This window comes from Silurus aristotelis (genome assembly GCF_946808225.1).
Source record: "Silurus aristotelis genome assembly, chromosome: 23".
In the NCBI taxonomy this organism is placed as follows: Eukaryota; Metazoa; Chordata; class Actinopteri; order Siluriformes; family Siluridae; genus Silurus; species Silurus aristotelis.
The window spans coordinates 2,958,482-2,984,995 of record NC_139596.1 but is presented as its reverse complement, the minus strand read 5'-3'; the positions used below and the strand labels follow the sequence as shown (position 1 = coordinate 2,984,995).

Below are 26,514 nucleotides of genomic sequence, written 5' to 3'. Positions count from 1 at the left end.
AAGTCCATCAGAGGAAAGTCCATCAAAAGCTAATCGGACGGTCTATTTATCAAGAACTTGAGTAAGCCAAGAAGTAGCATCAATGACCAGGGAAGTTAGCTAGATGATAATTTATGAATGAAAAGATATAATCATGATTTCTGTTCATCCAAAACTATGATACACCAGTGTTGAATGACATTCGCTTACTAACCAAAGAAATAAATGAAACCAAAACACAAAGCTCTTGTATCCATGTGATCTTCCCAGAAGTACAATGAAAATCCAACATGCTTATTAAACAATACACTTTTGCCGCCAACATTAGCTAGCTTAAATTTTACATTTTACTCAGAAAATTAATGCTAGTTTCAAGAAACCATTCACTTGATAGATATTTTATGAAAAGAGAAGCATTAGATTTTTTCCTGAGGCAGACTGTTAGGATGTGTTTGCTTTAGAAAATATATTATTTGCTCTTCAGTGTAGACCGATGATAGAGGATTATTTAAGCTTGGTTGTGACAGTTGCAACACCATCAAGAAAAAAAACTCCCGAGAGTCACAGACACTCTGAAATCTATATCTTTTTGTCCTTATATGAGTGCAAATTGGACTCTTACTCTATTCTGAGTACTTTCTTCGCAATTCTTTGTCAACACTTCGAAAGTGTTTTCGCCGGCACGGGGCAGGATGAATAAAACAGCTTAAGGTTTGTTCAGGAATAAATTGGGGAGCTCATATGGTTAATGGATTGCCCTGGATTCATCTTTATTAAGAGGACTGTTTGCTCCTAGAGAAGTTTTGGTGCTAAAAGCTTTCTGACGGATGGAAAAGTGGCTCCATTAAAAGTGTCAACACATCAGGCCAGAATACAAAATCATGCCTATAAGGCAGCACATACACTCGAAGAGAGAGAGACAGACTGTGGGAGAACAAGAATTAAGCAAGACTTGGCAACTCGACAGCCACTTTCACGCACATTAAGCTTGATTTCAATCAAAGCACCTCGTGAGACGGGTTAAAAGAATGAGCCAATTAGAGTTTCAGGACAGCAGGTGCTGTGGGTCAAATAGGTCAGTTATAGATCTGATGGATTAGGAATAGCAAGAGTTCAAATAGTGTAGAGCATTGGCATTTCTGACTTGATTGGCAATGATTATGACCCTTGGACCCTGGAGAGCTTTGTTGGACTGGAAATCTAATTCCATAATCAATCACATGTCATATAGCTATTCAAGTGTTACTGGAAATGTTATTTATTAAGACAGGTGTGAAGGATAAGGCCTGCACCTGAAGCATGAAGAAAAAGTTTAGTGTACAAAGGAATTAGTGGTGGCCATGAATAAAGTCATGCAGTAGCCAGTCTTGGTTGTTATTATAGGTGTGCATCAGGACTGAAATCTTGTTGAATGTAACCATGACCCCCAGTTTATGTTATTTAAAAAAAATTATTAAATCAAATACAGATTCATAGTATATGGACATTTAAGTATTTGATGCAGTTTGCATTGTACCCAGAATAGCCGTGCAAAGAAATAACCACAGTGGGGCAATGGACAGTTTTTTATAGTATGGTTGATTTTTTCACTTATATACTGTATAGTGTGCCTATAGGACTAAAATAGAGAGCCTATACAATACTGAAATAGCATTAGAAAGACCTTAGAATAGTTTGGGCCAACACTGTGATAAGGGGGAAGCAATAGTGGTACAGATCAGAAAGACCTTTTGATGTGTTTGGACATAGATTAGAATAAGGGACAGGCAATAATTGTTCAGGAGGACAAAGACCTTCAAAGTGTTTGGAGCCAAGACTAGGACAAGTGAAAGGGTACAGGAGAAGGAAGACCTTTAAAATGTTTAAACAAGACTGGGATAGTGTTTATGCAATATTGGTACAGAAGGAAGAAGACAATTTGGACATAGACTATGATAAGGGGCAGGTAACAGTGGTACAGATCAGGAAGACCATTTGATGTGTTTGGACATAGATTAGAATAAGGGACAGGCAATAATTGTTCAGGAGGTCAAAGACCTTGAAAGTGTTTGGAGCCAATAGTAGGACAAGTGAAAGGGTACAGGAGAAGGAAGACCTTTGAAATGTTTAAACAAGACTGGGATGGTGTTAAGGCAATATTGGTACAGAACGAGGAAGACCATTTGGACACCACGGAAGTGTTTGGAGCCAAGACAGCCAGCATATTTGGTCCCTGCTTTAGAAACAAAATTGTTATTCGGTTCAGAATCAATACACATCAGATAGGATGTGATGGGGCTGACTGGCACTGAGAATACAGTATACTATAATAAGAAACAGAAAGTCATTAGAGCTTGGGCCAAAAAATATTTTCTTTGGTCTTGATTGATCAAATTAATTTAACTTTCATTTAATAATTTTAAGAGGCCAAATGTTGATAAACCATGCAGTAGGTTATATACAGCTAGGACACAATGGCAAAGACCCAACTGTTTGTCTTGTACCATAATTTCTTGCTTATGTTAGACGCTGATATGGTGCTTAGGCCATGATCAGGCAATGAAAAACCGCTGTATAGCTCCCCTGCCATGCTGCATCTATTTGTTCTGGTACCTGAGTGTAACATTCAGTAAAGTAATCAAAAAGGGTAGACTGGATAAAAGGCCACGCAAGCGAAGAAAACTAAATAAGAGGAGGACAAGGCGATCGAGGAAAATCAAATGAAAGGATGAAAAGGGTAGAGGGGAAAAGAGAAGAAGAGAGGGTAAAGGGTTTCAGTGACACTGGTCCTTGTATTATATCTGTTTTATTCGAGGGGACAGAGTCACACCGGCAGGACTAGAGGCAATTTCACAGCCTTTGCCTTCTGACACACTGACTACTGAATCACATAGAAAAAGGACGTGCTTATGAGATAGTCGCAATCCTAAGAACCTAAGAATCTTTAGATAATATTAATAATATATGATTATTTAAATGACATTTTTACATTTACTATAGAGACACTCTCTAGTATTTGAATGCAGAACTGTACAAGTGATTTGTAATGGCAATTCAGATTTCAGTAGCAGGTTGAGGTACCTTGTTACCTTCTACCAGCTCTAATCAACATTTGGTTTGCTTGATAGAACAGGGACATCGACACCAGTAGGCTTGTAGGTAACAGGGGTTCTATGACTACGTTGATGATTGCCAGGGTAGTTCTGTTTAGTGAAGTGAAAACTTCATATGTGCTGCTGCCTTGGAAAGTAACCACTTCACACACACACAAATGCACACACTTCTCAATCTGTGAAGTGAAACTAATGGTAGCCGTATACAGTATAAGAGTGGATACTTAAAATTCATCATAGGGTTTCCACAGAAAATACTCATATGTATTTAAAAATGCTGATCATGCTATGTATTTAGTATATCATTGTCTGAACTCATTGATGTTCTTCAGTTGAGGCCCCAATTTAAGCAAATGTCTTTGTGATGGATTACTGGTTTAACACTCGCTTCAATGGACAATGCTAATATTCTGAGGTAAACATTAAGGATTTCGAACCAGAATCAAATCGGAGCGAAAGCTCACGTGGTTCTCAAAAGCCGATGAATAATCTTGTACATTAGGATTCGCCTGCAGGCTACTGCTACGCTCAGCTAATGTTGTTTCTGCTGGATGATTAGGATTTTGTTCCACAGTTAGAGGCTGAGAAGGTTTCTGACTACTTTCATCTTCTGTAATGCTTATCATTTATGAAAAATGCTGCAATAATCACAACTACAGACCCTTTCTCCCTCTCTCACTACCTCTCTCTCTTTCTTTCTCTCTCTCTTTCTGTGGCACGGGCAGATAGAATTAGCCTCTCATAGCATACGAGGCAAAGAGCTGTTTTGCCACACATGATTCCCTCGTGTAGGCACTGTGCTGATATGGGATGATAAAGGATCTCACTTTTACAAGCACAAACATGAACCCTGATACTGAACTGTTGAGCAGGGTTTTCATGGTTTTTGTTTATTGGGATTTAGAAGAATGATCTGTAGAGGCTGTGCTCAATATTTAAGACAGGTGAATACACTGGCTAAAGCAGACACTCTCACACTATTTAGTCTGACATGATTAAGGTACATGGAGTGGTGAAACTTTGCGATCGAACAAAATAATATATAAATGCATATATACAAAGATATTATTCTTTTTGTTTTAAAGATCTCTGTTATTGCCAAATATTTAGCAGCCACTCTATGCAGCTTGGTACGGTTTCCCATCAAAGCCTTGGGTGGTTCCATGAAATTCCGGAGTAAGAACAGGAGCTTTGAGGATGGATTGGACTGTAGCTTATGTCAACAGTCTGCTACATTGACTAAGGACTACTTTTCGCTTCTGATCATTATCACTGTACCCCGCAACATCATATATCTGCTATAAATGGACATTCGGTGCAACCCAGATGAGGATGGGTTCCCTCTTGAGTCTGGTTCCTCTCAATTTTTCTTCCTTATGCCATCTCGGGGAGTTTTTCCTCGCCACAGTTATCACACTCGCTCATCAGGGACAAACTTACACTTATAAAGAACATATTCACTTTTACTCACTACATTTTCTGTGTAAAGCTGCTTTGAGACAATGTTCATTGTTAAAAGCGCTATACAAATAAAAACGTATTGAACTGAATTTAGTAATATCCCAAGGTCTCAAGGGTCCATATCCAAAGGGTCCTCCCCCCAAGTTATACAGTATAGGGCCTGGACTTTTTACAATCTTTAGTTGTCCAACTTAAGTGACCCTCTGTCCTCTATAGTGTTAGATTTCAGCAGATTGGCAGACTGGAGTGGTTGTTTTAGCATGTTGTGCTTCCGATATGCTGTTCTGCTTAGCACGGCTGCAAAGAGTGATTATTTTTGTTGTCTTCAGCTTCAACCACTCTATCCGTCTCACCAACAGTTGCACTCGGATAACTCTCGCTAACTGGTTTACGTTTATCTAATTTTATGTAAATGCTAGAGACTGCTGTGTGTGAAGTATCCAGTGAAAGTACAAACAACTCTATTAAATCACTCATACATCCTCGTACTCAGCCTCCATCACACAGCTCGATTCGTTGTTATTACCAGGCAAATTTGCTACATTATAAAGACATTAGCAATTGAACAAAAACAGCATCAATCTCTTTAACTCCTGTCTTTATTCCCTTTTTTTTCCCGGGTATTTTCTTATTTTGCATAGAGCACATGCCAAGTTCTGGTCATTATTTAATACCACGCTAATCCTACTCCGCCTCTGGGGATTTGCTTCTTCTTCCTTTTTTTTTTTTTACTCTGGAATTGGCAGAATTTCAAATCAGCTTATCAACTGCATGTGTGAGAGGTAATTTTCCCAGGCAATACTTTCTGATGCAAACTGATTTGCGAGTTGTCATGAACAGGAAAATCGAAAGCGGGTGTGAAGATGACCGCGGTGTGAAGTCCATGTAACTGTTTTAATATTCATTGTGGTGAAACAAGCAAAAGATCGAATAAAGGAATACAGTGGTATGGGAACACGTTTTCCTGCGTACATCCTGCATATTCGTTTGAGGCATGCATGATATTTATTTAATTATGTTTTTTCAATATACATAGAGAGGCACTCGAACTTCACACATTTCAAGAAAACGAGTGGGATGTAGTACATTGTGTTCGATTTCATATGAATAAAGAATGAGACGAACTGCAGAACCGCTAAACTCTGCCCTCAACCTTGACCTGCATGTATTTTCATACAACTCGATTCTTGCTAATTTGTACGAATGCGCTAACCGCTCAGCCTCCAAAATACACCATGTTCAATGTTCATTACCAGCCGTTAACTTACTTCTCCTTCATCCTAAACCTTGACCTGCATGTATTTTCATACAACTCGAATTATGCTAATTTTTACAAATGCGCTAACCGCTCAGCCTCCAAATTACACCATGTTCAATGTTCATTACCAGCAGTTAACTTACTTCTCCTTTGTCTATAATCCGCTGGGTTCATTGTGTTAAAAAAAATTATTATTGACCCATGCGCTTTTTCCGTAGCAGTACTTGCTAAATCACATAACTAGCCAGTTAGCGTTGGTAATTAGCAGTTACGTGACGACATGGCTAATCTCAATGCTTTTTGTTTGGAAATATGGGATTGATTGGTTCCTATCAAAAATACTCTTATATGATCTATGCACTGTTTTTCTAATGTTCAGTGTCTCATGATTATCTTCCATGGTTGGTATTTTTCATGCTTCACTTTTTCCACATTTTGTCATGTTACAGCCGAATCAATTCATTATTTTCCTCAAAATTCTACAAACAATAGCCGATACTGACAACATAAAGAAAGTTTGTTTGAAATCTTTGTAAATGTATTAAAAAGAAAAAAATTATCATATGTACATAATTATTTACAGCTGTTGCCATGTTTCCACTGATCATCCTTGAGATGTTTCTAGAAACTTCCAGAACAATAACCATCTCTGCAGCACTCCACCAATCAGGCCTGGTAGAGTGGCCAGATGGAAGCCACTCCTCAATGAAAGGAACATGGCAGCCCGCTTGGATCTTGCCAAAAGGGCACCTGAAGGACTCTCAGGCCATGAAAAACAAAGATCATGTCTCGAGGTAACCAGGCACCGCTAATCACCTGGCCAATACCATCCCTACAGTGAAGCATGGTGGTGGAAGAATCATGCTGTGGGGATGTTTTTCAGCAGCAGGAACTGGGAGACTAGTCAGGATCGAGAGAAAGATGAATTTCAGCAATGTACAGAGACATCACTGATGAAAACCTGCTCCAGAGCGCTCTGGACCTCAGGGCGGCGGTTTATCTTCCAACAGAACAATGACCCTAAGCACACAGGAAGGATAACAGAGGAGTGGCTACAGGACAACTCTGTGAGACAACTCTTGAGTAGCCCAGCCAGAGCCCAGGCTTGAACATCTCTGGAAAGATCTAAAAATGGCTTGGCACTGACCCTCCCCATCCAACTTGATGGAACTTGGAAGGATTTGCAAAGAAGAATGGAAAAAACTGCCCAGAAAATATGTGTGCCAAGCTTGTAGCATCAAACTCAAAAAAACTTAAGGCTGTAATTGGTGCCAAAAGGAGCTTCAACAAAGTATTGAGAAAAAGCTGTGAATTCTTGTGTACATTGTGATAGATAGATAGATAGATAGATAGATAGATAGATAGATAGATAGATAGATAGATAGATAGATAGATAGATAGATAGATAGATAGATAGATATTCCTGATTTCTCATTACACGTAGGCGAACCTGCTACTGTATATACACTATAAATATTCAGAGCTATAAATATTCATGACATGCCAGAGAACATTGATGAGGTGTGTTTTTGTTCCCATGATGCAGTTCACAGGGAGGGAAAATCTCTTATAGAGCAGTGGAATGTGTGTATATGGTCTTCGGTGCTTGCACACATACCGTATATTCACACCCACACAGTTTTAACGCTCACTGTTAAGCTGTAGTGAATGAAAGAACTGTGTGTGTGTGTGGGTGTGTGTATGTTTAATTAGACACATGCATCTTTGTTTATTTAAATTACATATTACATGTGTCATACATAATAAGGTTTAAGATGCAACTGTTATACATTGAACTCACCGTATAATGAGCAGTTCGATGTGTGGGAAATAATGTTGCATTGTGTGTGTCCACACACACACTATAATCATCCAAATCATGTCCAGCATGCATAATACTCTAATGGCAGTAAATGAGTTTCCTCGGGGACGCAGAAGTTCGAGCTTGCCGTCTCACCAGTCTTCTAACGAAAGCTTTCTTGGGACTAAATGGAACTTAAATGGAAAAAAAAAAACCTTTCTTTAAAATATCCATAAGGTGAATGTTCCTCGTTTCCGCTGAAGGCTTTCCTGAGGTGCATTTGAAGCCCATTAGACAGGCGCAGGCATGCGTGATGAACACGTCGAAGGCTTCATTTGAATCTTTTTGGAACCGGCAAGCTGGCACGGAAATGGACTGTGTGGTTTTAAGCGGGTCTTACGTTCATATACTTCAGTTTCCTATTCAACCTCTGTGTAACCTCAGATTAGAATGTTGAACTTCTGCTCAAAAGGTCATAAATTCAAATCCCAGCTCCATTAAGCTATTGGCCCTTGAGCCCCTTAACTCAGTGGTCAAGTCAAGTCAAGTCAAGTTTATTTGTATAGCGCTTTTCACAACAGACATTGTCTCAAAGCAGCTTTACAGAAAACAACAGTGAAGGTGAATGGTGTGCGTTTGTCCCTGATGAGCAAGCCGTGGCGACAGTGGCAAGGAAAAACTCCCTTAGATGATATGAGGAAGAAACCTTGAGAGGAACCAGACAATGGTATGAATAATGTACTTCTAAACGCTTGATAAATTTGTCTTAAAAGTGATGCTAACTTTATTTACGTAGACAAGATGCTTTACAGCTACATTACTTATACATTACAGTATTTCTATTCAGCCCTTCACTTCCTGGTTTAACGTCACTGGTCACATGACTGGCTGAAATTGGTTTACATACGTGGATAATTAGCACTTGTACTGTATATGCACCTTTTGGCTCAGTTCTTCGCTCTTGTTTATGGATTTTTCATGTTGGTGTATGTATTATTGAGGTTTAGATTTTAATGTATGAAATAGTGGTGACCGCAAATAGTCAAATATTCGATGCTTCGATAGGAGCAGCCTGATTCAACTACCAATCTCACAGTGGTGTTACGAAACGTTGGTGTTACGTTATTTTGGGGGGTACGCAATGTTGATTGCACATAGAACTACTGTTTTTTTCCCAGTAAATTATTAAACAGCTTATTATTATAATGTGGGAAAAAAAAAGAAGCTTTTATAAAAAAAAATTGTGAAAGTGGAAAGTTTCACTTTCCATGATCGACACAGGAGCATCTTGGCGGCAGGGATTTAAATATTTTACATTGTCTGGAAGATTCTGTAAGGGTATATTCGGTATTAATCCTGTGAATTAACTTTCAATTTCTTTTCAGTGGCCCTGCGCTTAGAGCGCCCTGGCAACACTTGACAAATCTGATTCGACTATGTAAATCCTTAGTCGAGGAGACCCCTAGTATGAAGAGACAATGAAAACCCCCACACACATAACCTTTTTTTGTTTATCCCATTTAATCCAGTCGCGCAATGAGCAATATTCCTTACTACTCTGAATCCTATTTGAGCAACTATAAGTCGCGGTGTTGAAGTGTTTTCTTGTTACAGGCTTTTCGAGTGGGTCGCAGGCCCACGGCCGCTCGGTGATGCTGTCACCGAGGTTCATCCCCTGCATTCCTGCACAAACAGTGTTTAACTAATCAGCGTGTGCTTTAATTAGCAGGCACAAATTAACAAGTATAATCTGTTAAAAACGAAGGAATGCCGGCCCTCCGAGTTTTAAACCATGGAGCTGACAGCATGAAGCTGAGTTAATAATAGAGTGTGTGTGTGTGTGTGTGTGTGTGTGTGTGTGTGTGTGTGTGTGTGTGTGTGTGTGTGTGTGTGTGTGTGAGAGAGAGAGAGAGAGAGAGAGAGAGAGAGAGAGAGAGAGAGAGAGAGAGAGAGAGAGATGTGTCAAGAAGTGTGTCCAACTGAGAGGAAAAAAAGAGAAAGTGAGGAAATGAGAGTTTGTCAGATGGACAGTCAGGAAGAGCGATGTAGTGTGTTAGAAAGTGTGAGAGTGGCGAGATTTTTACACACACACACACACACACACACACACACACACACACACACACACACACACACACACACACTCACACACAGTACACACATCTTGGAAAAAAAACCTGAACAATTTTTTTATGTTTTTTTTTTTTTTTTTTTTTTTGAACAATTATGTAAGTCATCATGTCTATCTATCTATCTATCTATCTATCTATCTATCTATCTATCTATCTATCTATCTATCTATCTATCTATCTATCTATCTATCTATCTATCTATCTATCTAGTCACCATTTTTTCTTATAATAACCTTCACTCTTCTGGGACGTTCCACCAGATTTGGTGAAGATTTTAGTGAAATTCATTGAGCCATAAGGATGTTAGTAAAGTCAAGCACTGATGTAGGTGAGGTCAGGAGGCCTCAGGTGCAGTCAGCATTCACATCCATGTCAAAGGTGTTCAACAGTATCTATAGCTCTATAGCTGTAGATCTTCCACACACTTCCGACCCAGTGTAATGCAGCTCTCCATGGTGCTGGATTTCACTGTTACGCTGGAACATATTTGGGACTCCTAATTCAAAGGGAAAATGTCAGGCATCTTATACGATTGTGCTAACAGTTTGCTGAAGAACCACATATGCCTTAAGGTGCCCAAATACTTTAGTCCATAAAGAGTTATCACATGGTTTTGCCATGTTTTTTAAATCACGTTTCATGTTTAACGTCCACGTTTTTTTTGTTTAGTTTTTTTTTACCTTTGAGCTCTTTGAGTACAACCTTTCCATCCTCCCACATATCCAGTGGCACAGAACTGTTACTAGAAGGTGATGAAGGTAGGTTTGTGAGTAGGAGAGATGTTGAAAGCAAGAAAGGCAAGGAGAGAAAATGAGGTGGAAAAACACAACCAAAAAAATGTCTTAAGTAAAGCAGTTCTGAAGGGAACGTGAAGAAAACCAGATTAAACCAATTTGATGATGGCAGGTTGATGGATAATTCTTACAAATACATCATTTATAATTATGAAACAATAAGGTATAGATGTGAAAGAGATTTTAGAAAAAAGCTCTTAGAAAAAGAGGGAGCGTGGGGGGCAGAGGGGAAAAATGCATGGAGAGAGGGAGATAACAGGATGCTGTCCATCACTTGCAGCACAGTAACAGCATAGCTCTATCTAAACGGCGCTAGTGAGAGAATCGGTCGATGAGTGCGATTGGGATCGGACTGTGGGACATTAAACCAGCAGCGCCGTTGATCTGTTCATATCGAAAGGTCCGTTTCTCAACACTCTGCTCTCCTGCTGAGCCTCCACGCGGCCCTGATTAGCCTGCTTGTTCCTTAGACGAGGATTTTTCACGTTTCATCTACGCTAAACTCAAGTGCCTCGCCGCGTCCACTCGGCTGGTTAGGTTTTAGGTTTGCAGGCCTTATCCAATTCCAAATCCAGATCAAATCAATTGACTCCTTCCGTGCATCTGAAACAAAGCGTATATAAAAATATGCAGCACAAATAAAATCCTCTAAAACTTCAAGAAAAACTTTCTTTAATGCTTTCAAAGTTACTGGAACTAATAACTGTTTTTTTTTTTGAAGAAGAAGAACAAAACTATACTGCAAATTGGGTTGAAATCTTGACCGTGTGCCCGCACACCAACACACAACCTAATAAGATGCAGTTTCACTGCTTCTCTGTACTTTGCTAACTAGGCTTAATAAGCAAGAGAACAAATTACAAGTAGAAACTTTCTTACCTAATATCTCCTAGATTTATTGGACCAGACCAGGACTATGGGATTAATGAGGCTTCGATTTACTGTATATAGAGTACTTGTAAAAAGTATGGAAACCTATTTTTTTTAATGTTTTTTAAGAAACACATGTTCCTTTTGTTTATATGCAACAAACTACATAGGAAGATTGACTTTGACCAAACGAATCTATAAATGTCCAGATGTTTCACTTTTTTTCCACATAAAAAAATCCTACATTAGCATAAATAATACAGTCGCCTTTCCACACTCTTGTCATCTGGACAGTTCGTTTCTGGAAACATTCAGCTGAAGTACTTTGCTGTACCTCTTGAAAAACATGCCAAAGTCGTTCTCCACAAGAGTTTTCTTTACGATTCGGTCCAGCCCAGAGCAGTTCAATAGGATTTATGTGCGGTGAATGGGCAGGCCATCTCATTATAGATAACATTCCGGTTGACTGTTTGCTCGGAATTGCTTGGTGTTGAAGTATGGAATGGTTGCCATGTTGGTTTTCCTTTCACCCGGAATAACTTTCCAACATTTCCTGCTTCAAAACAACCCAACATCATTAAGCCTCCACCTCTATGTTTAAATGTGAGGGTAAGGCAATCTGGTTACATCTTCTCTCCTGTTCTTCGTCTTACATAAGTTCTTTTGTTGGAACCAAAAATGTCATATATGGACATTCTTTTACTCGTTCACTGCCCAATTCTTGTGTGTTTTTGTCTTTAACCAAGTTTGTTGCATTGAAAGAGACATGCATGTGTTTAAAAAAAAAAAAACACACTTTGAGTGACATTGTTGAATAATACAGCTCATAAAATTTCTTACATATATGCATCCCCATACAAAATCTAATTTTAGGTCAGTAATTAATAGGCAAAGTGTTCCAGTACAGTTTGCTTATTCCCCTGATTAAACAGACGTGACTCCTCAGGTAACAGCCGACGTGTTTGAACAGGGAAATCAGCACAATGTCCTGGACGCCGGGCCGCACTGCAATCTGTGTCTTTTCTCTACCGCAGGAAATAAGCAGTGAAGGACGAGTTGGAATTCTAGTAAATAGCTAAAAAGGGATCCTCGGCTCCAGTTATTAGGCAGGTGGCCATAATGTTATGCCTGATCGGTGTATACAGTGGCAAGCAATTGGTGGGCATTTGGTTTTTTTGCGACTTCTAGAGACTTCCCCTGGTTGGGGGTCGAGTGATTGAACAAAATATAAGGACACTTGCTGAAGAGTCTACAGTGCAGTAAATAACAGTAGAGCACATATAATCCGTCTCCTGATTTGTTCTCAAAGTGGAATACTAGTGTCTGGTGTAGCATGCGCGAAAACACTTTTACAACAGTCTAGCCATACAGATCTTTTTGCGTTTTATCTACAATTGATAATTTATGAAGAAATCGATTTAATGAATAAATAAATATATTGTGTGCTTTTTTAATGCAGACATCTGTTCAAGTACAAATAAGTAGAACAGTTAAGTAAAACAAATCTTTAGAAAATCAAATATTCAATGTAAAACACACCCACACATAGATACACACATCTGGATTGGCCAAATGGGGTCTAAGAAATGTGAACTATTTAATAAAAATTTGAGTTTATTTATTCAATTTCATAATTTTTTACTCAATTTATTCAAAATAATTTAATTGATATATTTTACTAAAAAAGTGTATTTATTTTAAGAGAATCTTCAGGAAAGAATTATATTCGGTACCAATCGGACAGTGTCAACTATTAATATAAATACCCGAAACTGCCGTAAATGATTTCTGTGTACGTCAGACAGGAAGTAAACTCAGTAAAAATTGTGTTGCCTGTAAGGATCGAGTAGGCACGTGCACCACCCGCTGAGAAAACAGTTACCATGGCAACCGGGAGAAGGAACGGAGAACGGAACGTACGGAAAAAAACGTTGCGGCCTTTTTTGTGATGCAATACTGGTGTCCAATCAGCATCGGTGGTCCTACAAACCATGCCCCCTTGAATAGGGCTTTTTTTGTCTTAGTCTTGAGCAGGAAATAAAATCCAGATGAAGAAATCTTTGCTACTTGACTGACAGCTAGAAAAGCAGAACAAAAAAGTAGTTGAGTTCTGAAAAAAAAAAAAGAACATAAAATATAGCTGATTTTTTTCTTCCTCCACAGGTCATTGTGTGTGTGTGTGTGTGTGTGTGTGTGTGTGTGTGTGTGTGTGTGTGTGTGTGTGTGTGTGTGTGTGTGTGTGTACATGTTTTTTATTAAGAAGTACTGGATGGCGACTGTTTTGCTGCCTCCATGTAATGCTATTATAGTCCTCTGTTTATAGAATAATTTCAGGCCGAGTGTGTGAGGGGAGTGTCAAGCCTCCATTAGCATCAACCTCTCATTCATTGTGTGTTTTGGAGAGAGGGAGAGCAAATAGGAAAGAAAGAAAGAGAGATAGAGAGAGAGAGAGAGACAGAGACAGAGGGTGTAAAATCAGTTGTTGCAGTGCAAAATATTATGCTGCTGATTTAATGGGAAATATGATCATTTCTTTTTTTTGTAGGAAAACATGGGACGAGAAAACGGAAAAACACTGTGTCGTGAAGATTTTGTTCGTGCGCACCAAAAAGACAAAATGTCTTCATAATAATGGTAAAGAAACGGAACAAACAAAGCATTTAACTAATAAGAAAAAGCTAAAATATTTCTTTTGAGATTGAGGTTAGATGTAGAGGTTAGATCTCTGTCAAGTTAAACATACTCATCTTCTGGATGGAGCTCTTGTCAATTAGAGACCACCCTGTGCAGCTGGGGATGGTTCCACATGATTCGCTTGAAGATCTATGAAGTTACTGAGCAACTCAAGAACTATGAAAATAGATTTGAAATGTATTTCATATCAACAGTCTGCTACAATGACTCAGGACCACAGTTTGCATAAACAAGGTTCAATGTCATAGTTCAAAGTTCTTTTTTGTTTGTTTTGGTGAGTTTTTAGAGCTTATTCTCATTGTTGAAACTGTTGCCTCCTTTTGTTGCTTGCTTTTTCCGCTCACCATGGTTGGAAAAAAGTGATTATTTGAGTAAGCCTTCCTGTCAGGTTCAGGCATTTTGACATGCTTTCTGACGTCTCTCAGGAAAAGAATGTTTTCGCACTTAGAACTGCAGCACACTGTAGGTTTTCGTTGTTTTTCACACCGTTCCCCACAACTCTGGAGACTGACGTATGTGGGAATCCCAGTGGATTCCAATGTTTGGCATCTAGATTACAGTTTCTTTTAAAAAGGTTCAACATGTGAGCAATGTAATGCAAGACAAATGATCCAATCCAAAGCTGCTCAATTTCAGCCTGGAATTGTCCAATCACTTGCTTTTTTTGGCCAATCATTTGGATTTAGGTAATTTCTTTAGCTGAAGGCAATTTCTCTGGCCGGAGAAAACGAAAAGATGAAATAAAACCAGATGTTCTTTTCCTGTTCTGTCTCCAGGAAGACACAGCTCTACCCCTGCCATGTTAATCTGTACTCTATGTGACTCTCATGACATGCCTCCGTCTCTGTAGTGTTATGATATGTCATATTCACGTTGCAGCGTATTCAGGGACGAAACTGTTTCATACAGAGGGTGAGAGTCGTTCTCCAGAAAAGATGATAGTTTACCTACCATTCTCCTTTCTCTCACCTCCTGTACAGTGTCCAGAGAAATCCCCAGGACTGAGCTGGCCTCCCTGATCAGCTTGTCCAGACTTTTCCTGTATGCAGTAGAGATGCTGCTGCACCAGCAGACCACACCATAGAAGATGGCTGAGGCCACCACAGAGTCAAAAAAAGATCTAGCACTCCATGCACTCCAAAAGACCTTAGTCTCCTTAGTAGAAAGAGTCCTCTCTATCCTTTCTTTTAAATTGCTTCAGTATTATCTGTTCAGTCCAGTTTGCTGTTCAGATGAACACCAAGGTATATTGTACTTGTATATTTAATATATATTTGTGTTTTTACAAAATGCTTTTCTTCTCTCAGTTTCATGGAAATAAAAAATAAATAAATACAATTTCCAGTTTTGCTGCAATTTTCTTCCCCAGGATTTTGACCTATGTGTGAGAGCTGTTCTAATATAAGTGCGATTTTATTAGGCCATTATTTTTTATTCAAGCCCAAAGTTTATATGATGCTCAAGACCACACAGTAAGATTCGAAGCATCAAAAATCTTGATAGACTATATTTTGCATAAAATTGTGTTTAGTGAAAAAAAAAATAATAATTTGTGTAGTTTTTTTTGTCTTGGTATCTTTTGTCAAGCAGTGGTGCTGCTCAGCACTTGTGACAGGAAAATCTATTTCAATTAACACTTTCTATTAACGGCATGAAAAGCTTTGCTATAGTCTGTATCTATCATTTTATACATTTCTTTTTGTTTTCCTGCCACCCACATCCCCACACATACACACGCTCTTGTTTCTCGGACGATATCCAGCATTCCTGTTGTGTTAACACATCTCGCTGTCACAGCACATGAACGCTGCTGCTGCTTCTTTCATAAACTCTGTCACAAGCCATCTCGTTCACTTCAGGACTTACTTTTGTGTGTGTTCAAGCTGGCGTGTGCACACCAGGTTTGCTGGCGATCTGCTGATTTGGCGCCCCAGGGTTTCCTGGTGCAACTCAGGAGACCAGGTTTTTATAAGACCTGGGGTTTTGACCGTGGGAAGTTTGGGGTCAGGGAGGAGTGACCTGAACACTGAATTCTTTAAAGCATAGTCCTCATTTGGAGTTGTTCATGGTGGATTTATAGATATATTTTGGATTATGATTTTTGGGAGATTTCGAGACTTGTTTGTTGTTGGATTTGTGATCCTGCTATAGGCACTGGTTTGGATTCTCAGGGTAGTTTTGCCATGTATAGTACTTTGGATTGATTGACATTTTTCGCTATGTCAATTAATTTTAAAATATGAGTTTTCGACACTTAGAGGACTTTGCTTGGTGTGCTTGACCCTCAAACTCATTTCTTTGTCTCCTCAGGCTCAGAAATCGTGGATCGAGAGAGCCTTCAGCAAGAGAGAATGCGTGCACATCATCGTCAGTGCCAAAGACCCCCATAGGTAAGAATCCTAATTTTACATCCTTAAGAGTCGGTTTGAAACATTTGTTTTTTTGAATGAAATATTTTGCCTTGTATTGCATAGCCAGTCTGGGAGATGAGATAAAACATTGCTTGATTTAAAGACTGGAGATGGAAAGGAACAGGTAATGACCTGCAATCTTAGGTGAACTGTATTTCCAGAGTAGCGTTGGAAGATGTCGTAAAGTTGTGTGAAGTTCCATAGTGATCAAAAGCCTACTAAAGACACCAAAAATCTAAGAGCACTGCTGTCTTTCGCTTGCGAGTTTGTTCTTGGCAAGAATATCATTTCCAGGAAGATTATGCATTATTTTATCATTTTTTTTCTTATTTCATTTTGAATCTGCACATATACCCTGATATTAGTGTTAGAGAGAAACCCCTCCCCCCACCCTGATTTCATCTCTATATTAAAGAGTCTATCCAGTTGACTGCAGTTGATCCTAATTAAGGACAAACTTTTGTGTGATAGTCACTTTCCAAACACTAAGTGTACTCACTTTAAAAGCTCTGTGTTATAATTTTGAAGAAAAAAAAACCCCGGTAAGCTAATATGACAGGAGTACAGACAGGTCAAAGGGAGCTTTTTAATGGGCAGTCAGTCTGAATGAGCAATTATAAATGAAATCATGGTGGAACGGTGGTGCATTGGTGTATTCAGTGATGGTGGTTCAAACCTGAGCCCGATTTGTTGTATATATACTGTATATTTATATATAGATTTTAGGTTGCTTTCTGGGTTCCGAAAAAGGTTTCCGTAAGTGGGTTGACTAAACTCAGTTGCTTTCACTTCCTGTATAAAATATCATGAACCATGCATTTATCCTCAGGATGGGGACAAAATTTGGCGAGTAGTGTGGGTGCAGAGGTGAGATCATGTTGTATCCAGCGAGTATTGTCATCATGGAGCACCCAGTTTTTTGCAAAAACATTGCAGACGTGGTAACAGACGTTGTCAGAATAGCACCAGTTGCACATCTTCCGATGTTCACAGAACAATGTCTTTTGGTACACAGACGTATGAAGGTCGGTGCTCCCTGTGACTGTGCGTGCAGCCTTGTGCTGCCATCTGTTGGCGTGTTTCAAAACTAGAAACAAAACTTTTGAACCTCGCACAGCTGTACATATTGCGTGTTGTAAGGAATCAGTTTTAATATTCCAGTAATAATACCAATCTGTGGAAAAAATATCTCAGTAGTGAGTTTTTCCTGGCCAGGTGCTGTTGTGGCCGCCTCATTGGCCAGCACGTGGGCCTGCCCCCCAGCATCTCATCTAATCAGAATGATAGATCGGAGCGCGCACTGAAGAGCGACAGCTTGTCTGAAAAATGGTCCATCAGCAAGCACACGCAGCTGAGTCCCACCGACGCATTCGGCACCATCGAGTTCCAGGGAGGAGGACACTCCAACAAAGCCATGGTACCTGAACACACTGCATACACATTCACACACATGATTGTTCAATGTAAGCAGGAGAATGACCCATAAATAAAGCTATATAATTTGCTTTGTGCTTTGTGATTGGTCAGTACGTGCGCGTGTCGTACGACACCAAAGCTGACCTGCTGCTGCACCTCATGACTAAAGAGTGGCAGCTAGAGCTTCCCAAACTGCTCATCTCTGTGCACGGCGGCTTGCAGAACTTCGAGTTGCAACCCAAGCTCAAGCAGGTGTTCGGCAAGGGCCTTATCAAAGCCGCCATGACCACCGGTGCTTGGATCTTTACGGGCGGAGTAAACACTGGTGTGTACATGTCGTCTGCATATATATAATTAATAAATTCTAAATAATAAATATAATATAGCACTTCCAGTGCAGCGTGCAGTTGCACTTGTAAAAACAAACAGTATGTGGCGTCAGGGATTTGCCTCTAGAGGCCGCTCTCATAATAATAGTGGACTGGAAGCCGGAAAAACTATCCTTATATTTTGTCGATCGACGATTGTTATAGCAATCACCTATCAGTGCCTCGACCTCTATTAATAACTGAGGGAAATTTTTGTTTGAAAGCCAACCTTTATTATCAAATACAGATATGATATAAGTAAAACATATATTTAAAATTACATTTTTAAAATAAGTCCATGGCATTGTTCAAAGGGTCGTTCCAAATGTGGGGGGCCTGCAGGCCGTAGTTTGGGGACTCCGGTATAGCCTGCTATCCAGGTGGTTTTAAAAGTGAGCTGTGGGATTGCTTATTAGCTCTAAATAAAATTTAATTGCAGCATCTGAGAGGAGAGGTCTCTGAATGTCATTCGAAGACCATTTAGTTAAAGGCTTCTAAGAAAATTACTGTAAAAATCTTTGTAAATGCGTCGACCAAGGGCCAAGGTGGATTAAGCTGTTTGAGCATGGATTAAAGTGTAATCAGGACACATTCTGTATGAAATATAAATAGAGTAAGAAGTCCAGGGGGTGGAGCTGGATCTAACCTCCTCATATAAGAATTCAACCACCACAACACACTCTTATCCAACTTGAAACACACCAATGTGTCTGCACCCTCTAGACTTTTGGCTTGTCTCTTCAAGGTATACTGGAGTCAATTACTTGTACAGTTTTGTAATAGCAAAATACATTTCCTTTCGTCTTTGATTTGCAGGGGTTATCAGACATGTAGGTGATGCTCTGAAAGACCATGCCTCCAAATCCCGGGGGAAAATCTGCACTATCGGCATTGCCCCCTGGGGCATAGTGGAAAACCAGGAAGACCTTGTCGGCAAAGATGTATGTATTCAACATTTACTGACATAAGTCTTGTTTTTCTGACATTACATACACAAAAGTGTATGAACTACATACTCTAAATACGTGTAACTTTCCTCACAGAAATAGTGATATAGCTTAAATATGGCCCATATGGACCAGGTATATAATATATTTTAACAAATGTAGACTCCTAGCATAGTGGTACAACTTTTTAGCTCTGTTTTAAAAAAGGAAAAAGAAAGAATATCAATAATAAGAATAATAATAAAAATACTATATTTTTCACACACATCAGATAGTTGAACGATTTACTCATACTTCTATGAACTATCTTAGTCACACAGGCTCGAAAAAGAATCGCACACTTCTCTTTTATTTATGACTGCCCACTTTTACTAACTCTCTTCATATCTTATGCTCTCACTTCGCTCACAGTTTTCTCATGGTCGGCTGTCATACTGTTAGAAAAAGAAATGAAAGAAAAAGGGGACAGCTAATATTACCATTAAAAAAAAAAATATATATATATATATATATATATATATATATATATATATATATTACTTTATTTTATAATTAATAATTATATTTTTATTAATGCATTTCATTATTTCAACATAAAACAATTTCCTATAAGTTTTTTGGTATATATATATATATATATATATATATATATATATATATATATATATATATATATATATATATATATATTTCTGTTATTGGTTTGTTAGCCTATTGTGTTCTGTTCCGTGTTTTTGCACTATGCTAAAGCAATTACGATTAATTACTACTCTGTGACGTACTAATAATCACACCTTTTGCACCTTTCAAAATCACTTCTTACAATTCTAATTCAGACACCACTTTTACTCACTCCTAACCTCTCAGACACCACCTTTAATCATTAGTCATGTTATCATTAGTCAAGCTTGTCATTAGTCATACGCGTGATCATGTTAAGTCAGTTGATTAGCCATTAAACAGCGTCTTTCATCTCTCCAAACAGCTTCACTTGATATTGTACCCTCTAGGCCCACAGTAAATTCCCCGATATGACAAACACTGCCTTTATATTGGATTTTGTTTTGTGTTGTTCTACATTGTACATTGCCATGTTACATTGTTTCAATTCCCTGACTTCGATCTTGTCCTGGAGTTTTGTTTGTTACCCTATTGTGATCACCTGTTCTATGTTTAATCTGTGACTTTTTGTGTCTATTTTGTTTACTTGTATTTGCAGATTCTCATGAAAGTGCATCAAGTGTTGTTCAGAGAACATTGGAAACAATGTGAATTCATTTGCATTTATTCGTAAAAGTTCTGTAACCATACATTTGTAATCTTTAAATGTTTCAGTGTTAAAAACTAAAGAAAAAACATATTAGTCTTATTTCCCCGTTTCCATGCCTGTGCCTCGGCTCTGATTATGGTCAATCCTCGTTTCAATATTGCCTGCCCGTGCTTTGACCCACACTACGGACCACGACGATAAGGATGATCATTATACATGCTAATTAGGCACATCTCGAGCAAATGCACACGACACATTACACACCATGCAACACATTTCCCACCATCCACAATCACCAAAAATCATAATAATAATTACTCAGCACCTTTAGTCCTCATCTGGCAACCCAATTCACCTTAAAATATAGTTACAACTCATTTGACAGCCTTTTATAGAGCATCTTTAGGAGCCTAGAAGACCTTTAATCATTGTGTGCAATCAGCCAGATTCTATAGGACTGGGTGTCAAATGATCAGACTGTATAGTACATGTAATCACCGAACAGTTTATTGTGTGTGTGTGTGTGTGTGTGTGTGTGTGTTTGTGTTTTAGGTGGTGCGGCCATACCAGACCATGTCGAATCCCCTGAGTAAGCTGACCGTCCTAAACAGCCTGCACTCGCACTTCATCTTGGCCGACAATGGCACCACGGGCAAGTATGGTGCCGAGGTTAAGCTTCGACGCCAGCTGGAGAAACACATCTCTCTGCAAAAGATCAACACACGTGAGTCTCCACCCTGCTTTTATCCCTGCTCATATCCTCTCACAAGACAGGGCATTTTTAATTGTAATGTATGTTGAGATTCCTCTCATTTCCTCCACTTTTAGCTAATATTTGGAACCCATACATACAAGTCTTGGCACCTTTTATAGCTATTAGTCATTAGTGAACAAATAAAATATTGAGAAATAATTTAGCACAGTATATTTAGGATGATTTGACCCAAATGGGAATCAGCTTGTCTTTCGGAGGTATGTTATATACCATTTAGATGAAGAGCAGGGGATCAAATCCAATAGCGCTCAACTTCCGCATATGAATTATTCAGTCCTCTTGGATTTAATCCAGGTGGGTGCAGGTTGTCTTGAAAGCAATCACTCCCACTCTATGGACCATAAAAATCCAACCATGAATCGACTCAACTACAAACTGAAGGTCAGGGTTTTATCGTACTGTAAATATATTGCAATATTTATTTTTGAACTGGTTATTGGGATCAATTATTCACCACTAAATCTGTGTTCTTATTCATTTGTATTTGTATTCAATAAATTATCGATCTGGGCCCAAATTCTTGTTTTTACACAGAGGTTTTTTTTTTTTTTAACCCTGTTGCTCCTAATTAATTCTTTTTTGCTTTTTGGTTCCTGTAGTCACAGTGTGAAACCAAGCCAAGCAGCAAATGAATCGAAGGGTATCAATTTCACTCTGCAAAATGGAATAATAAGTGTGAAAGCACCTTTGGATACACAAAGACCGTGATGCAGAATGCATAGAATCTTGAAATTGGTGAGATGCTTTTGTTGGCTGAGTTCAGGTAGATGTTGATCAGGTGGATGCCAGGACATAGACATGATGCTGCTTTTTATATTTAATATTGCATGGTTTCAAAGGGCCTTAAGGGCTTGAAAGTTGATGTTCTAGAGCTGTGGGTCTTTTACTGTATATTGACTATCATCACTTGGTTGGAGTTCTAGTTTAGTCATTGTGGTGGGTAATGTTAAAGCAGACCTTGTATGATTATTTTGAGTTACTGTTGAAGAGATTTATGTCTCTGCATTTTACTTCTGCGTCTTTATTCTCGTATGTTTAGTTTTTCTTTTATTATAATTTTACTGAATGTTTTGAAGCAAGTGATCAACAGTTAAGGTTCTGGGTTGATGACCGGAAGGTTGGGAGTTCCAGCACAGATCACTGAAAAGCTGCCACTCAAGTCAAGTCAAGTCAAAAAACTTTTATTGTCATTTCAACCATATATAACTAATGCAGTATACAGTGAAATAAGACAATGTTTTTCCAGAGCCTTGGTGCTACATAAAACAACATAGAGCTACATCACACAACACAGAGCTAAAGATTAAAGTAAGTTGCAACCTCATGCAAAGACACAAGACAAAATCGTGCAAACCAGAAAAGCTTCTGTATAATACTGTATGCTATACAGTACAATGTACAAACTGTAAACAAGAGTGACTTGTAAACATATACACAACATGCAAAACAGCAGCAATCGAGTAAGTGTGCAAAAACAGCATGTAAACAGTTATGATATGATATGGGCTATAAACATAGCATGTGTATTGAGTATAGAGTGTGTTTTTGAGTTGGATAGGGCTTCAAGGGCCACTGTTGGTCCCCTTCGATCCAAGGGTGCTTTATCATTGCTGACCCTGTGTTCTTACCCCCAAATTAGGACGTGTGACAAATGAATTATGCTGTAATGTATAAATGACAAGTAAAAGCCATTAGACAAAGTCTGTTTCATTCTGGTGGGTTTTAAATTTGAATAAGGGTTTGGGGGTTTTATTTTCAGCTAATAGTAATGCTAATATCGGGTTTATATGGTGTTATATGTACGTTCAATTTAATATGGTGTTAAGGGACTGTATGTTTGGTTTGGATGGATGGTTTGGCATTTGCCCCAGGATGTTCAGTTGTGGGGCCTTTTGGCTTGAAATTTTAATGTTGCAAGACATACATAGAGGAATTTTAGTTTAGGCCAGTGTTTTCAATTCATTGTTGTCCAGTTAAAATAGTGTATGGAAATTATCTTTATCCTTTATGTCCAGAACTAACAGCCAGGGCACTGCTCATAAAAGTTAGTAAGAATAGAATTGATGTCTGTCTGATCCGCTTGAGAAAACAAAAAGTGGTCATAAGAAACTGAAAAAGTGTTCGACTCCACAGAACCATGTGACTTGTGGACTTCCCTTTGTCATCCTATGCCTGGGATTAAAGAGGGGGCTGGGAAGGCAAAGGGACATCCAATTGTCATCAGCAGCATCAACATTCATACATGATAAATAATTAATAATAAATTAATGAGATAAGATCTAAAATGAAAGCAGAACATGATCTACTACTAGATATGGAAAAAAGGAAGATCTTTCCAGGCTTCTTTTTTATGTCTAGACATTCAAATTTATGCAGAGGTTTCCCATGATGGAATATTCAACGTTAATTTTGTGTTGTGAGAGGAAGCACAGCCTGTTTCAAATATTCATCTTAGTGCTTATGCATGCAGCCGGGTCAGGTTTATTCATTATTCAAGTAAATGAACAAGTTCAACACAAAGATCGACTTTGCCACATGCTGGTAATGTTAATTCTGAATGCATCTACAACAAATGCAGTACAAATATGTACGTGGATGTTTCCTCCGGTGCAGTGTATTACAGTATTATTAGAATTTATCATGAAAAAAACAAAAGTAATAAAACTTATAAATTACTTATTACATCCTCCTCATCATCATTGTGTGATCATCTTTCAAATTGTTGGCACACAGTTTTAGACATATACTGTTTACATTTACATTTGCGGTATTTAGCATACACCGGTGTCCAGAGCGATGTTGTATCTTTATTGTTGAATAATTAATGGTATTTTTATGGTATGAATTTAAATTTGTTGTTACACAACAAATAAGGTGGTCAATTAGAAGCTTTTTTAAAGCTAGCAGGCATGCCAGCCAATGAATGTGGGAGATGGGAGCTTAGCGGCTAAGGCATTGCATTTGGGGTCTGAAGGTAGTGAGTTCAATTTCCAGCCACACCGAGCTCCCATTCTTGGGCCCCTAACTATAGTGTATGCTCAGTTGTATGAATGAGATAAATGTAAGTCACTCTTGATATTGCCAAAATGCCATAGATTAATGTGGATGTTTTGCTTAATAAGAACAGTATTATTGTGTTATTTATTAAATTTTTGATTTTACAATTTTGGGCATCAAAAAATAAATTATAAATCTTTTGAGACTTATTCTTGACTGCCATTTCCTTTGCTAAAGAACCAAGCACAACGTCCATCTTTAAATGCGATTTTATCTTTTACCTATTTCAAATGATTTCCAAGTTGTTCAGTTCTTAAATATTCCCTAAGGCCAGAAAGAAACCTGCAATTAAAAAATGAACGGGTATCGATTACCAAAAGACGAAGCGCAACGAAACTGCGCTGGACCACTTAACGCATACACCCGCTTTTATAACACACATTTTCTCTCAGAGTATATAAAATATAGCACAATTAAAAGTGTATTTGTTGCCCAAAGTGCATCTTTAACACACAGTAACGTCTACTCAGTGACTAACAGACATTTAAAACCAAAGACTAAATAGATTTGGTTGAAATAATCGAAACAGTTGAATACTCAGCTGAATAAGGAGCTAACTCACCAACCATCCACTTAATACAAGCAACCTTTTCTTTGCTAGGAAAACCATTGTACATTTTTAAAATCCAATATGCTTTTAGTGTCTATCTGGTGTAAAAACACTCCACCACTCCATGTCAGTGAGATATTGCTACTCATAGTGGTATGAAAGCCACTTGTGAAAGACTCAAGAAGTATGAGCTGGTCCTCTTGTTTTAGCTCTTTTACACTCGATATACACTATATAGAAAGCCTGTGGACACATGACCATTAAGTTCATCGCATTCCACATTGAGTCCTAATTTGCTCTTAAAATAACCTCCACTCTTCTAGGAAGATGTTCCACTATATTTTGGAGTGTGCAGCTATAAAGGTGTTAGTAAACGAAGGTACGGATGTAGGGGATGTAAGGAGGCCTGGGGTGCACTCAGTGTTCTATTTAATCGCAATAGGGTTGAGATCAGAGCTCTATATATATATATATATATATATATATATATATATATATATATATATATATATATATATATATATATATATATATATATATATATATATAGTTGGCTATTAAGTTAAAACCCAAGCGCCGCCCCTCTTTAAAATAGTAAATGCACCTCTCATGTGGCTCAATTCAGCACCACGGACAGCTCTGAATTTTGGTTAAAAAAAATTATAACCAAAAAATCTGAGCTGCTGGCAAGATCTGTTTTAATCCGAGTAGTTTGTTAGGTGTTGTCATATTGTATGCCAATAAACATGCCAAAATATTTGCACTGCTTCTATGGCCGTTAGCCGTAAGGGTGCCAGGCTTTCTAGCCTAAAACCTGCTTAAAGGCTCTGAGTGATGGTGGCATCTGTTGCTCCCTTGGCTTTAGAGGACTATTTCTGGATATCATTTCCTGCCGCCTCCTTTGAACGTCTTCTCAGCGGGTTATGGCATATTGGCGTAGTTCCCACTGTACCATATGGGGATAGCCTTCTGAGTACTCTCTCTCTCTCTCTCTCTTTCTTTCTCTTTCTCTCTTTCTCACTCTCTCTCTCTCTTTGTGGCTCTAATATATAAATGCAAATTATCAACACATCTCTCCCAGTCTCTCTTTGTTTTTCCCCTACCCCCCAATGCTGTGTTAAAAAGTAGACAAAGAAACAACTTGGAATATTGGATTAGATTTCCATCTCAATGTACTTTGTCACCAACCATTGATTTCTTCACCTGTAGCCCCAAGCAGGAAGACTCCATAGAGTGGATGCCAGACACAAGGCACTATGCGTACATATTTACACCTAGGAGCTATTTGGAACAACCTACTGGGTTTTTTTTTGTTTTTATTTTGCAAAGTGGGAGGAAAGTGGAGAACCTGGAGAAAACCTGGCAGTAACCTGGGCTGAGTCCATTAAAATTTTTGTTTCAAAACAAAGAGAACCTATGTAATTAGAGTCAATCAATGGAGGTTTTTTTTTTAATTAGAGGAAAGATATGACAAAAGAGTTACGCCTTTATAGAGTGAAGAAAACGTTATCCTCCTTGTTTATCCTCTACCTAGTTGGTTTACAGCAGCACAGTGTTATCATTGCAAATGTAAGAAAAAAGAAATGCACTGTATTTTCTGTCAATCTTAAAATAGATTTGTCAATAGTATAATTTTAGG

At 38.4% G+C, this 26,514-nt stretch overlaps 1 protein-coding gene across 11 annotated transcripts in view; it reads left to right on the top strand.

Moving 5' to 3' along the window:
• The window catches only part of trpm3 (transient receptor potential cation channel, subfamily M, member 3), a gene marked incomplete at its 3' end in the record, with an annotated part of 163,926 nt that overhangs the window by 81,200 nt on the left and 56,212 nt on the right, over positions 1–26,514 (top strand). For all 11 annotated transcript variants that reach the window (XR_014531012.1, XM_083526344.1, XM_083526341.1 and 8 more), the window contains exons 2-6: positions 16,392–16,471; positions 17,708–17,909; positions 18,020–18,233; positions 19,093–19,217; positions 21,046–21,217. Coding sequence is in view for 10 of the 11 variants with exons in the window: in XM_083526344.1 (XP_083382470.1) it covers positions 16,392–16,471; positions 17,708–17,909; positions 18,020–18,233; positions 19,093–19,217; positions 21,046–21,217 (793 nt within the window). The remainder of the gene's footprint in view (positions 1–16,391; positions 16,472–17,707; positions 17,910–18,019; positions 18,234–19,092; positions 19,218–21,045; positions 21,218–26,514) is intronic.